This window comes from Furipterus horrens, unplaced genomic scaffold (assembly GCF_987537825.1).
Source record: "Furipterus horrens unplaced genomic scaffold, mFurHor1.1.pri manual_scaffold_3, whole genome shotgun sequence".
NCBI classification, from domain to species: Eukaryota; Metazoa; Chordata; class Mammalia; order Chiroptera; family Furipteridae; genus Furipterus; species Furipterus horrens.
The window spans coordinates 157,281,522-157,296,015 of NW_028327173.1; the positions used below are offsets into that span (position 1 = coordinate 157,281,522).

Genomic DNA, 14,494 nt, shown 5'->3' on the forward strand with positions numbered 1-14,494 from the left:
ATGAATCATTTCCTTCTTACTGAATGATGGGCAAAAATATACACAAGAAACCTCTATGTCAATCCCTTTAATATCTGAATTTCAGAAGTTGTTCAAGCCAGCCATTATTTGCCAGCTACTGATATGGCAAGACCCATCAATGTAAATGGCTGATATACCAACAGTAACCAGTTTTTGACTTGAGATTACAGTGAGTATACAAAACATGTACAGCTGAATTAGCCTTTTGTCCTCCTCTGCTTTCCTTAAATGACTGACTTCTTAATTTAGAATATGTCCAATAAACAAAAGCAGTTCACTTTTGAATGTTTACCCCGTGCCTGCCATTATTATAAGTGGATTACATACATTAACTTATTTAATCCTCAAAATAAGCCAAAGGCAAAATACTGTTACTATCCCTCACTGTAAGGATGAAGAAACTGTGACCTTTACAAGATCATAATATTTACCAATCTGTTTTGAGTTATCCTTGAGCCTATTTTTAAACCAATTGGGTCCCGATAGTTTATAATATTTTAACAGAATTTACTGCTACCAATCAGAGGGTTAAGAGCATTCAAACTTGCATCAAATCCAGGCTAGCCCTCTTATTAAAAGTGTAACATTGGGCAAGTTACCAAACTTCTCTCTGTGACTCAGTTTCATTTATTGAGATGACAACAGCATCTACTTCCTTGCGCGACTGTGAGGATTAAATGAGTTATAAATGCAAACTAATTGGAACAGTGCCTGGCACATAGTATGGACAAGTGTTAGCTGTTATTAATACTACTACCACCATATCCACCTGGGAAGGTAGCAAAAGGCTGCTCTATTTAATCTAGTCAACGTTCTTGGAACAGCTCTCATTTCTATTGTTGGATTTACATTGGCAGACAATGAACTATTCTTAGCAAGTAAACAATGCAGCTCATTTCTTTGCAGTTTTTTTTTCTAGTCCTTACCACTTCTTTCCTCCTATTTCAGTTGCCCAGGAAAGAACTGTTTGAGGATAACAGGGTTGTATTAAACTACAGGTAAGTTTATAAGCCACCACAATACTAAGACTAAATTAGTAATATAACCAGAAATGAGGAATCTTAGTTCATTTGGGCTGCTATAACAAAGTACCATAAACTAGGTGGCTGAAAGACACTTCTCCAAAGGGGGCACACAGATGGCCAAGAGACATATGAAAAGGTGCTCAACATCAATAATCATCAAAGAAATGCAAATTAAAACCACAATGACGTATGACACCTGTCAGAATGGCTATCATCAATAAATAAACAAGCAAGTGCTGGGGAAAAGGAAACCCTCATGCACTATTGAGGGGAATGCAGATTGGGGCAGTCACTGTGGAAAACACTATGGAGTTGCCTGAAAAAATTAAAAATGGAACTGCCTTATGACTCAGCAATTTCACTTCTGAGACTATAACCAAAGCAATCCAAAGCACTAATTTGAAAGATTACAATCACTCCTATGCTCATTGCAGCATTATTTACAATAGCCAAGGTTTGGAAGCAGCCCAAGTGTCCATCAGTAGATGAGTATATTAAAAAATCTGTGATACTTTTACACAATGGAATACTGCTTGGCCATAAAAAAGAAGGAAATCTTACCCTTTGTGACAGCATGGATAGACCTGAAGAGCATTATGCTAAGTAAAATGAGCCAGTCAGAGAAAGACAAATACCATATGATTTCACTAATATGTGGAATCTAATGAACAAAATAAACTAACAAACAAAATAGAAACAGACTCGTAGATACATAGAACAGAAGGACAGCTGTCAGAGGGGAGGAGGGTTACAGGTCTGGGTGAAAAAGGTGAAGGAATTAAGCAAAAAAACCCAAAACCTCATATGTACAGACAACAGCATAATAATTACCACAGGGAAAGGGGGAGTGGGGAGAGGTAGAAGAGGGTACGGGGGGTTAAATGATGATGAAAGGAGACTTGACTTGTGGTGAACTCACAATACAATATACAGATGATGTATTCTAAAACTGTACACGTGAAACCTATAATATTATTAACCATATGTTACCCAAATTAACTCAGTAAGTATTTCTTGAGTAAATCAAAAAATAAACTAGATGGCTTATAAACAACAGATATTTATTTCTCACAGTTGTGGAGGCTGGGAAATCTAAGATCAAGGAGACAGCAGATTTGGTGTGAGTTGGCTTCCTCACAAACAGCAGCCTTTACACTATAACCTCAGACAGAGAAGGGGTGCGGGAGATCTCTTGGGCCTCTTTCATAAGGGCACTAATGCCATTCACGAGGACTCCACCCTCATGACCTTATCATCTCCCAAAGCCTCCACTGCCTCCTGCCATCACCTTGGAGTTAGGATTTCAACATACAAAGTTTGGGGGAAAACAAATATTCAATCTATAGCTGGATAAACATTAAGACAGTACTCCTTTCAGTTTTTAACCTCAAAAAAAATTGTTTGGTATTTTGCTTGTGGAATAGGTTTTGCATAATTAGCTTTAACTTAAGAATAATAGATGACCTACAATGTGTTCAAATATGAATTGAAACAGTATGTTTAAATTATTTACTGATGAATTACTGGATATTATAGGCTTTCATCTTTCATGACAGTTAATAAGCTCAGATAACACTCTTAGAAATGTCTGATGAAAAAACTGTTTCTAACCAAAACATAAAGCCTAGCAACATTAATCTTTTAAATTAAAAAGATTTTTGTTCTACTCAGATTGTTGTACAATACTATAAACTTAAGATTTTGAAATTTTGGGAACTTTTGAAATCAAAATGTAAGGTTATATACCATTACTTTGAAATGTTTTTATAGAGAAAAAAATACGACTCTCAAAAATAAGTAATTAGAAATACCATACATTTATAACATAATGTTTTAATAACTTCTACATGAAGATCACACTTTTAGACTTGAAACACTGGATATATTCAATACATGTCTAGGACCAGGTCCAAACTTGACATCGTTGAGAATACGGTGGAGTAGTGTTATTTAACTTTCCCAACTTCCCAGTGTAACTCAGTAATTAATAGCCTTTAACAATCTATTCCTGTCTTGGCTGGTGTGGCTCTGTGGATTGAGTGCTGGCCTGCGAATCAAAGGGTTGCTGGTTCGATTCCCAGTCAGGGCACATGCCTGGGTTGTGGGCCAGGCCCCAGGTTGGGGGCGTGTGAAAGGCAACCTGTTGATGTATCTCTCGCATGTTTCTCTACCTCTCTTTCTCCTTCCCTTCGCCTCTCTCTAAAAGTAAATAAATAGAATCGTTTTTTAAAAATCTATTCTTTGGAAGCATAGTCTACCCATTTCATCTCTGACGTAGAGAAATTAAACTACAATTGTAATAATAAATAGCAATATAAAGAAAGAAATTACACATATATGGCAAGCATCCATTTGTAGTTTTTATATTTTTCTCAGATAAATATATATTAATAGCCGATAGTCTACTTGAGTCTTAGCAGGTTGAACGCTATGAATATAAAACAAAATAGTGTTAGGCTGGTGCACATTTGATTATTTTCTTACCTCTGTTGAACATCTTTTGTAACTGACCAACACAGAAACATCTATAATGCTTTGTTTAACATGACCATGGTTATCATTTAATTTAAATATATGTGCCAAACACCGTCATATTTCATCCTAGCAACTACAAGAAGTTTGAATTACCCCCATTTCACGAAGAACCTGAGACTCCCAGGGATTAAGTAATTTGGTGAAGATTAAATAGCTAGCCAGTAATGTAACAAGGATACAAATACAAGTCTGATTCCAAAGCCTGTGTTAATGATAACATGAAAGAATCATCTTTAACAACATTGCCCAAGTAATGTTATATAACTGCTTAAAAATTAAAAAAGTAAAAAGATTTACCTCAATTGTCAAATACCATTGACAATTGTGAAAGGTAGCCATTGCACTATACCAGTGCTTTTCATCTTGTGTGCCGCAAGAATTTTTTAAATTAATATTTTAGAGAGAGAGAAAAGGAGAGAGGCAGGGAGGGAGGGAGGAAGAGAGAGAGGAAAGAGAAAGGGAGAGAAACATCAATTTGTTGTTCCACTTATTTATACATTCATTGATTGATCCTTGTATGTGCCCTGACCAGGGATTAAACCTGTAACCTTGGTGTGTTGGGACAATGCTCTAACCAACTGAGCTACCTGGACAGGGCCCACTAGAATTTTTTAAACATGCAATACCTGACTAGTCAAGGGCACTGACCTCTTTTCCCTTAGATTGTCAAATTAAAAAATGACAACAGCCAACACAGCAACAGCCACCTGGTGTGAATAAATCAAAACTATACCTATTTTTTGTTAGCTTGGCAAAAACAAAACATTTTTTAGTGTGCTGCAGAATTTTAGTAATTAGTTTATGTGTGCCATGAAATGAAAAAGGTTGAATATTGCTGTGCTATAGAGTATCTGAAAGTACAGAAGCTCTCCTAACTTTCACTTAACCAGCTAGCAAGACTGACCAATGCTTCTCATGCCCTCCATAAAAGCAAACTAAAGGACACAAGTAATTCATAGGGTACAGCAGGTCCTTGAATAGAGTTGGTTTCGTTATAATGTTGACAAGGAAAAAAACTGATATTCAGACAAGGCCACTGTATGGAATTAGCACATTCCCCCCTACACCATGGCGTGGGTTTCCTTCAGTTTCCTCCCACACCCCAAAGATGTACATGTGAGATGAATGGCGTGTCTGACTTGTCCTGCTCTGAGTGAGTGTGGGTGCAGTGTGAGGCATCCTGCAGTGGAAGGGCATCCTGTCCAGGGCGGTTCCTGTCCTGTGCCCTGAGCCATCCGCAACCCTGAACGAGAGTAAGTGGGTTGGAAAACAATTATCTCCCTTGTTTTTATCAGTCTTCTTAAATGTATGTACAGCTCACATTTATTTCAATGTTTAATGTTAGACGTGTTTGGGGTCTTTATTTAAAAGTTTGATGATGCTTTTGTGACCAGAAATATACTATAGGAACTTAACTCTTGTTTATATCGATTAGCTTATGGGAACATTAGTTTTGTTATATATTGTTTTGCTGAAAGTTGTAGTTTCCAAGAACCTATGCACGACATTAATTGAGGACTTACTGTACTTTCTGGTTGCTTGTATGCTTTACTTCTACTAGTAGAGTTGTACGTTTAACTAGTACGTGGTGTTTGTTCCCAAACCTGTTTATGCCCCTTGAACTTAACTAATTTATTTAAATATTATATAGGCCAATGAAATTAGTGCAAAAAAAGTTATTTCAGTGAAAACTATGTTCAATGCTTTGAAAAAAGCATATTTTGATGAACATATATTCCACTCTCCCCCCAAAAAATTTCTGTAGAATATATGTATATGAGACACCTATAAAATCATGTGAAACATTTAAGATAATTTTAAATTTTTTTTAAGTGTTATTATTTTATCTGTTTTTCTATTAGTTGTCCCATTTTCCCCCATTGCTCTCCCCTGCCCCACCCACTTCCCCCCTCTGCCATAGTTAATCCCCAACCTGTTGTCCATGTTCATGGGTCATTTACACTAGCTCCTTGTTACATTTTTTAATGTAAAAGATTCTACTGTCAGATTGCTCTGTAAAGTCTTATCACACTTGAAAGAAATCAAAACTAGATGTATATTATTGGTGTTGTTTATACAAAAAAGGATCATATCTAACTCTGAAAAACAGGCCCCATTTCACTCCCCAAAAGTGCCTGATGCTACATCAAAAGATAGGTGAAATAATTGAGTGTTATTTGTTTATAATTTCTCACTTAAACTGACTTTTTCAGCTAGCCAACTATCACACACAATCATGTAGGATATGAGGCTCCTATTTTATTTAGAAACTCCCTGAAGCACAGCTATATCTCACTAAGCTAATGTCTCCAAGTTTCCACACTAGAATTCATGCACTTTACTCAGATTCTGAATGAATATCTGAAGGGTTCTCCTATTTATACTCTCATTTTACAGAGAACTCAGTATTAAGCATGGTTATCTAGTTCTCTAGTCCACAGACTTAAAGTGGTGAAATTAAAAGGAAGCAAGAATAAGCATATTAGCAACAAAGACTGCTGACAGCATGGGAATTTAAAAATCAAATCTAAAAAACAAAAAATCTGCTAAAGTGATTTAAACTAGAGGCAAAAAAAAAAAGAAAATCTTATAAATTTATATGTCTTTAGGGCATGTCTAGATTATGACAGACTACAAAGTTGACATTCATAACAATGCCCCTTTATCATTAAGTAAAGATTAAGCTACATTGATTCTATATATCTTTTTTTTTTTTTTTTTAAGGGCAAGGAAGAATTACTATTTTAGAGGTCTGTCTATATATCATGATTACAACTGAAAATAGTTTTGGCATTTAAAGAGTAAAGTTCCAATTAGCCAGAAAATTCACTCATATAGAAGTTTCTTAGACACTAATGTAGAAAAAATGAAGTATTATTGTCATCTAGCTAAGTTTTGCCCATAACTATGCCTTCCTACCAGTAGGTCAAGAAATCAATTCAATGGGTTGTGACAGTAACTTTTAAAAACAGAAACAGAACAGTAAATATAAGACTACAGTCATATAGCAACATAAGGTTGTCTTGCAAAAAGTTTAGTTCATTATTTCTATACTATTTTGCAAAGTAAAAGATGTTACTTATTCTGGGTCCTGGTCAAAAGAAAGCTATGGACCTAAAGACTCCTATTATTATTATGAAATATAATTACAACACTAAAATTGCAATCCCATCATTTTTTATATCATAATACTTAAGAAAGATACATTTTTAGAGGGAAAAATGTTACTTCTTTAGGAGTCTTGATGAACAAATTTATTTATTTTCCCTATCTGTATCAGTATATAAGTAACATTTTATCGTGTTTAGTACTAGTTTTGGCTAAAACAGAGATTGTATGCAAATATTTTTAAACTGCTTACAACCTGAAAGAAACCTTTAACAACAACAACAACAAAAAAACCAAAACAAATAGCAACTTTGATTTTATTTGTTTGTTTATTCTGAAATGCAATTACTGACCTTGGTGCCATTTTTTCCAAAGTCACTGATGTAATCTGAAAGTCTAAATAAACTTGGGATTCTACACAAACAACCTGCTTTGTAGCAATATGCTTACTAATACTTCATGTATAAATAGCTGATTTTAAGAAACAGACACTTAAAACTAACTGAAGCTGCTAAATTAAGTCTGGCTTTCTCCACTTCTTTCTAGTGCATTTTATTTATTCATTCACTCATTCATTCACTCATTCCTCAGCCAAGGACTTTTTTTCATTGCTTTTTTAGGGAGAGAGAAAAAACATTGATGTGAGAGAGAAACATAGATTGGTTGCCTCCCACCCGATGGGACCGGGGATCTAACAGGCAACCTAGGTATGTGCTCTGATGGGGAATCAAACCTGAGATCTTTCGGTTTAAGGGAGGATGGGAGGACGCTCCAAGCAACTGAGCCACACAGGCTGGGGCTTTCCAGTACATTTCAAAAGGCACTAGTTCCAAAGACATATTTTAACTAGAATAGAAAAAATGTTTTTATAATCCACTTTGGAGAAAATGTGGAGAAAACCAGGTTAATAGATACCTTTTTAAAAATGAGCATCTAATTGATGTGAGGATAAATTAACATTTCCACTTCTAAAGTCTCAGATTTGGAAGGAACTTTGTCATCTGGTCCAACTCCCTAACAAATACAATAATTCTCTTCTTACAACCTTGGAATCAAATCCCCATCTGACTGGAAAACCTTCACTCCTAACTACTACTAAATTAAAATCTCATGTTGGTCCATGCCATTAATCAAAAGAAAACTGATAAATGAGTTTTCAATTCCTCTGAAGTCCTTAAAAAACAGTTATTTTCCTAAATCCTGAAAATACAAGTTTGGAAAGGTAATGACATATTTACTTATCAGGGATTTCAATAGCCCTAACTCTTCATATATTGCTATATTGAATAAGGCCCTGGAGTACGATGCTAAGTTTTTGAGTTTGCCTAAAGCACAAAAGTCAGCTAATGAAAGCAATACATGTAATAAAATAGTATTTGTAAACTCAAAACAATCTTAAACTAAAATTTCTCATCTTACCAAGTTCGAATTCTTAAGTTGAAAAAAGCTTGTAAACCTCTTTAAAATGGAAGTTAGATGGGCTTTACCTAAAATGAGTAATGTAACTCTAACATGATACCAATTATTGTGGCAACAATTACAAATGCTGTTCTTGACCATTCCATTTTGAGCTACAACAGAATCTCTGGAAACGACTTCAGTTTTGCAGACTGCATCCTCCCACCTAGATCCCAACTCTCTCTTCCATTGTACCCTTCTCTACGTTACCAGCTGGAATCTGTAACAGAAACGAGTAATCGAGTAATCGTATGTAATACACAAAGAGTCGGTCCTCCCACAGAATTAGGTTAGCGCTTCTAAAATGGGGCACGGGGGAAAAAAAAAAACCTACTTAAATAAATCATTTACCTCGGTCTGGCTTCATTTTCACATCCAATTTCCAACCAGGGTACTGTGAAATACACGTGTGGGTTCTTTCGACAGGCTCGCCGCTGAATCTGTGGTTACTGCTGTTTGCAAAATGCTAGAAGAGACCAAAATAAAATTCATCAGGTCCTGCTCTAACACTCAGACCTTGCAAGAAAACTACTGTTAACAGTTAGGCCTCTTCCTGGCACTAGTAACTGCGGTGACAGCACCATCGACAGGTTTGAAAAAAGAAAAACTTTCTGCACCGCCTCCCCCCATCTCCTCCGAACCGAGCACCCCTCTTCCCCCCCTGGTGCTCTCCAGGCCAAAGTGTCCTTCTTTGACACTGTGTCTCCGAACCAAAAGGAAGATCTATTTATAACCTGGAGGTACAGGCAAAGAGGAAAAAAAAGAAAGACTCAAGCAACACAAGCTAACTAACCCCTTTGTAAAAAAAAAATGCTGCTGGGCACAGTGGCACCTCCGCAGTGGCTGGTAGAGAAATTCTCCGACCTGGTGCCTGGGCGCAGGAAACTCTTCAAGACCCCCTGGCGCCTCCCCAAGTGCTCCTCCAGCCCCAAGGGGCCTCACCTGTGTTATTACCCTCCGGCTAGCCTTTCTGCCGCCACCGCGGCCAAGTTTACACAATAAAAGGGTCAGAAAGCAAAGCAAGTCACCTCCTCGAGCCCAGCCCCCCGCCTCAAACGAACTCCACTGGGCTGTCTCCGGTCGCTCCCTACCACCCTCAGCTGTCTGTGGCCAGGCCTGAGGTTGCCCCGGGCAGGGGTTCACGGCTGGGCGCTCGCTTTGCTCTGCGCAGCCGTCCCGCGCGGCCCCGGACTTCCTTCAGCCCCACCGCACCAAGCGGCACGCCAGCCCCTCTCCCCACAGGAGAGTAGTTCTCATGGCTCCCTCGGCCGACCTCTGCTGCCTAACTCGCTCTCCTCTCCGGTGCCGATCCCTCCTCCTCTTGGCACTTCTCTCAGTCAGTCGCTCGCCTGGCAACTCACATCACACTCCCACCTCAGACCCGAGGCTCCAAGAGGCGCAGGACTGGCGAGAGCGGAGTGTGGCGCGCAGCGCCCCCCAGGGCTGCGTTAGGGGACCATGGGGGTCCGAGACGACAAGTCCGATGCGGCTCCCCGGCGCCTCTGTGGCCATCCACCCCTGCCTCAGCTGCAGCCTCGCTCCGCTCCCAGCACTCAGCCCCTCGCCCTGACTGACTCGCACCCGAGCCCCGCGGCCCCCGGCCGGTCTGCCTGCCCCGCGTCTCTGCCAGCTCTTCGCCCGCCCGCTGTCTCTAGCTCTGGCGCCCAGCTCCCGATCCCCCTCGCTCGCCCAGTTCTTTCTCTGCTGTTCGCCCTGTCAAAACACTGCCCGGGTCACGTGTCCCAACAACAGCCAACCCACCGCTCGTCACTTCCTCCCCGGCGGCCTCCGCGGCTGGCGCCCGGTTGTTATGGCAACGCCTCGCGCGCCCCAGGTTGATAGTTTAGGGGGGCTTGGGTTTGGTTGCAGGTGCCCGTGGGCTGCGAGGGCGCGGGATGGTGGCGGCTGCGTACGGCCGCTTGAGGTCGGGAGGCCGGCAGGCCGGAGAGGCTCAAGGCGCTCGGCCGCGGTCGCCTCGCGTCTGAGCTCTGAGTCGCCTGCGGCACGTCTGGAACCAGGAATCTGAGCTGCGCTATTAGAGCACAGGGTAACTGGGGAGATGTCATCCAAAGGCCTGCTCCAGACGTGGAAGATTATTTTAGTCTCCTCCTCCTCCTTTACACCGATGCTGGCGCAGACTTGTGACCGAACCCCAAGTGGATTGCAGTGCACGGTTGAACTGGGTCTAATGTGGTCAGGACAGGAGAGTGGGCAGCCATGTGGATCAGGGACTAGGGAGTTTAAGAACAAACCCCTACACCCTAGATTTTTCCCAATCACTAGGGATTTTTGGTAGGATTCGGAACTCAAGCTCCAGAGGCACTCGCGACACTAAAAATAACTTTTACAACGTCTAAAACACTGACTCATGCCAGGAGAACACTTTTGACACCGTGTTATTGTTGGAGAGCTGTAATTTTCTTGTTGTGCTCTAACAATGTGGCATTACATTTCGTGTTGTGATGTTGTGTCATCAGTCAAACACAAACAGATGACAAGGATCTGCTGCAATTTAAAAAAGCAATCCTAACAAGCACTGTGAAGCTATTAGCTACTCAGTTAATTGGCAAAGTACATATATAGGTTGTGAGCTCAAAACAGGCAAGAAGTCCGAAATTTGCCATGCTCTTGGTTTCATCAGAAAATTCTTGGTAAAAGAAATAATTGTGCACAAAAGAATCACAACAGGAAAGGCCTATAGGTTATTTACTTTTGTCTTTGTACTCACTGTTTACAGTGAGTATTTTTACATTGGAAAAGATTTTGTGAAGTATGAGATTGGATATTTTATTTTTGCTTCAGAACTATCAAATACATAAAATTTCTTTTATGAAAAATTAGTAATATGTTCTGTATGTGTTGATATGTACTGTAAATTACATTCACAACTGCAATTATCAGCCTTAAGTCTAAGACTGTATCTAATCAAAACAGGGCAGAACATACAGGAAAGTAACATTTTGTTTTCAAGATGTTCTGATGAAGATGAAACTTCTGGCAAATGCAACAGTTCCTTAATCTATGTAAGGCTACAAATGTTAACTCCCAGTGGATTTGACTCTGATATTATTTAATACTGTATTATATCGTTTCTTTTATGAATTGAAGTTTTACTTGTTCTACAATCACCTCTCAATTAATCTTGGTAATGGGAGACAGAACAGTTACAGATAATCCAAAATCCTAAATTTAGCACAACAGCTGGGAATAGAATACAGCTATTGTAAAAGGCTTACTGGATGACCAAGGGAGTAAGATTTGTGATTTAGTTTCTCCTTCTCTGCTTAATTTTCAAGAGGTAGAAAGATAAGGGGGGGGAAAGTTAAGAGTGAAAACTGAGAATATTGGATAATCTGGAACAAAAGCTCACAAATTCTCTTTTAAATAATTAAGAGCACATGAATAAATGATGCTGTCTAAACATTTGTTAGACTATCCTGAAACTTTATGGAGAATCTTGGGTCAGTTTAAAAATTGGAGATCATTATGACAGTGCAAAAAAGATATTTGATAGAGTTGTATTTTTGACTAAATCATTCATACTCAAATTATTTCATTCAGCACATGTTTACTGAGCTCTCACTATTTGCTAGGCACATGCTAATCTCTGAGAATACAAAGGTCTCCAAAAACAGGGTCACTCTCCTCATGGGCTTCCAGTACTGACTAAGGTGGTTACATGGCCTTGGTCAAGTGACATATCTTCAGCCTTCTTTCACCTATAAAAATGAGGTGTTTGGGCTCTGACAGTAAATAATGTCTTTCCTTTCTAATTCTAATTCAACCCTATAATTGCATAAAACATGTCCAGGTTTGGAAATAAGGACCTACCTACAATAGCAACTCTAAGTGTTGGCAGTAAGTGTGTTTGCATCTTGGGGCACCCAGGCAAAACAAACACCTCTGGTTCATATTTGGTGAGGGGTAAGGGTAGTTGAAGCAAGAAAGTCAAAACTGGCAAGACCATAACCTTTTCCCACCTGATTTGTTCTCCATTTTGATTTCCCCTAGAGTTCCAAAGAATTATGAGTAATTAACTTCACAAAAGTTAACTCATTTTCAGCTATAAGATAACCCTCAACTTTTACAGGTCTTGTTGAAATGGGAAGTTTATATCAAAACTGTGTATTTAGTCCTGGCTGGTGTGGCTCAGTGGATTGAGTGCTGACCTGCAAACCGAAGAGTCACTGGTTCAATTCCCGGTCATGCACATGCCTGGGTTGCAGGCCAGGTTCCCAGTTGGGGGTGTGCAGGAGGCAACCAGTTGATATCTCTCTCACATATTGGTGTTTCTCTCTTTCTCCCTCCCTTCCCCTTTCTCTAAAAATAAATAAAATCTTGGGAAAAAAAAACAACAACAACAACCTGTGTATTTAATTGAGTCTCTGTAAGTTCTCTTACTAATGTGATGAGAATAGCTGATTTGCTCACTTTATTAATATGAGGCTGTTACCATAACCAAGGTCATGGAACCAATCCAGGCTATGATAATGAGCTCAATCAAAGTAGGGACTGGTGCCTCTTCTTTTCTGGCATCTCTAGCACCAAGCAAAGGACCTGGCACAGAATAGGGGTTCAATACATAGCAACCTTTATGATGACCAAAAAAATTTTCTTATACATGCCCACAAACTGTACCCCTAATACCAACTGGCATTTCTCCATAGTGGGATTAAAGTTCAAGAGTTGGGAAATCAGGCTGCTGACCAGGTAGCTCGGTTGGTTAGAGTGTCATCCAGATATGCCCATCAAGGTACATACTAGAATCAACCAATGAATGCATAAATATGTGGAACAACAAATGGATGTTTCTCCTTCTATCTCTCTCTCTCTCTCTCTCTCTCTCTCTCTCTCTCTCTCTCTCTCTCTCTCTCTCTCCCTCCTCTCTCTTTAAAATTAACAAATAAATTTTTTTTAAAGAGTTGAATAATCAGTAGGTGGCATAAACTTCACATGTGAAGGATACATTTTCATTGCAATTTTGGTGGTGTTTCATAACAGTAGGAATGTGTTGTGGGTTGAATTGAGCCCCCCAAAATGAGATGTTGAAATGCTAAACCCTCTACCTGTGAATGTGACCTGATTTGGAAATAGGGTCTTTGCAGATATAATAAAGTTAAAATGAAGTCCTGCTGGATTGGGATGGGTGGTAACCCAATTACTGTTCTCCTTATAAAGTGAGAGATATATGAAGACAGAGGAGACACAGGGAAGATGGCCATGTGCCAAGGCAACTGAGATCAGAACAATGCAGTTGCAAGGCAAAGAACGCAAAAGGTTGCCAGGAGCCACCAGACTCTACCAAGAGGGTAGACAGAATTTTCCCCAGAGATGTCAGAGGGTGGATAGCCCTGCTGATATGTACTTCGATTTTGTTTTCTCCTTCAGAACTGTGAGAGAAACAATTTCTGTCATTTCCAACCACTGAAGTTTGTTGTCTTTTGTTACCGTAGCCCTAGGAAACTAATATAGAACTCTGGCAAAGAATATTGTCATAATTTTTTTCTTGGCCTGTATGTTGTGTTGCTGATATTGCAAGTTTTCTAAATGTTCCAGGTTCTGAATGGTCACCAAACCATGAGATCTTTAATTCTGTAAAAAGTACAACTGAATAAGTCGCAAATGTGAGGATTTGCAAGTGTCACAAAGGAAAATCCGTATGACCTATAGCTAAAGAATGGTCATGAATAAGTGATTGAAAATCATCATATGAAAATAAATTTTTAAATATGGGGATTAGTAGGTCTGTTTATCATAAAGTAATGTGTAAGTAAAGAATAAAGAGTACAATTAATTAAAATGTATAGATAAATCTAGTCTTGCTTGGTAAGTTAAAAAAAAATCATTTAATTGTGTACTTTTTGTTCTTGAAGCAACAAGATAAAAGGCAAGCTATCTTTTCTATAGCTAAATTGTTTCCAGTGCTTCACTTACATTTCTTGCAGTTCATTTTTTCTAAAGAGAAAATCATGGAGTCATTGCTAACCTAAGGTACTGGTTCATGTAAACAACCCTCCGCCTTCCCTTACATTAGGTGTCTGGTTTGTCCTTTTTTGAAGCTCCTGTTTGTCTACCTTCTGTAACCACAAGTATAAGGAAGTGAAAAATGATTCTGGTTCCTGCCCTTATAAGTGACTGTAGTAGTTACTTAGAAAAGTACAAAAACTTGTTAACTTCAAGCTGTTAGAATGTACTGGGGCTTGGAGGACCTGAGCCATCAGCTGTGCTGAAACAAAGAGGGTTACGCCCTCATTGCCCCTTCCCCTCTCCCTTGAGCATTTCCCAGAAACAAGGGCCATAAATCTCCTGGCAGTCATCCCTTATCAGAGGACACTGTTGTTTCACAA

General features: G+C 39.3%; 1 protein-coding gene across 7 annotated transcripts in view; it reads right to left on the reverse strand.

Moving 5' to 3' along the window:
- Window positions 1-9,980, reverse strand: part of ATOSA (atos homolog A) — a 102,631-nt gene extending 92,651 nt beyond the window's left edge. For 2 of the 7 annotated variants that reach the window (XM_090270616.1, XM_090270615.1), the window contains exons 1-2: window positions 9,522-9,864; window positions 8,499-8,613 (exon numbers count right to left, since the gene is read on the reverse strand). In XM_090270616.1, coding sequence (XP_090126742.1) covers window positions 8,499-8,613; window positions 9,522-9,659 — 253 coding nt within the window. In that variant the 5' untranslated portion in view covers window positions 9,660-9,864. The other 5 variants (XM_090270618.1, XM_090270620.1, XM_090270617.1 and 2 more) reach the window with 5 other exon arrangements.
- Between the last annotated feature and the right edge of the window lie 4,514 nt (window positions 9,981-14,494).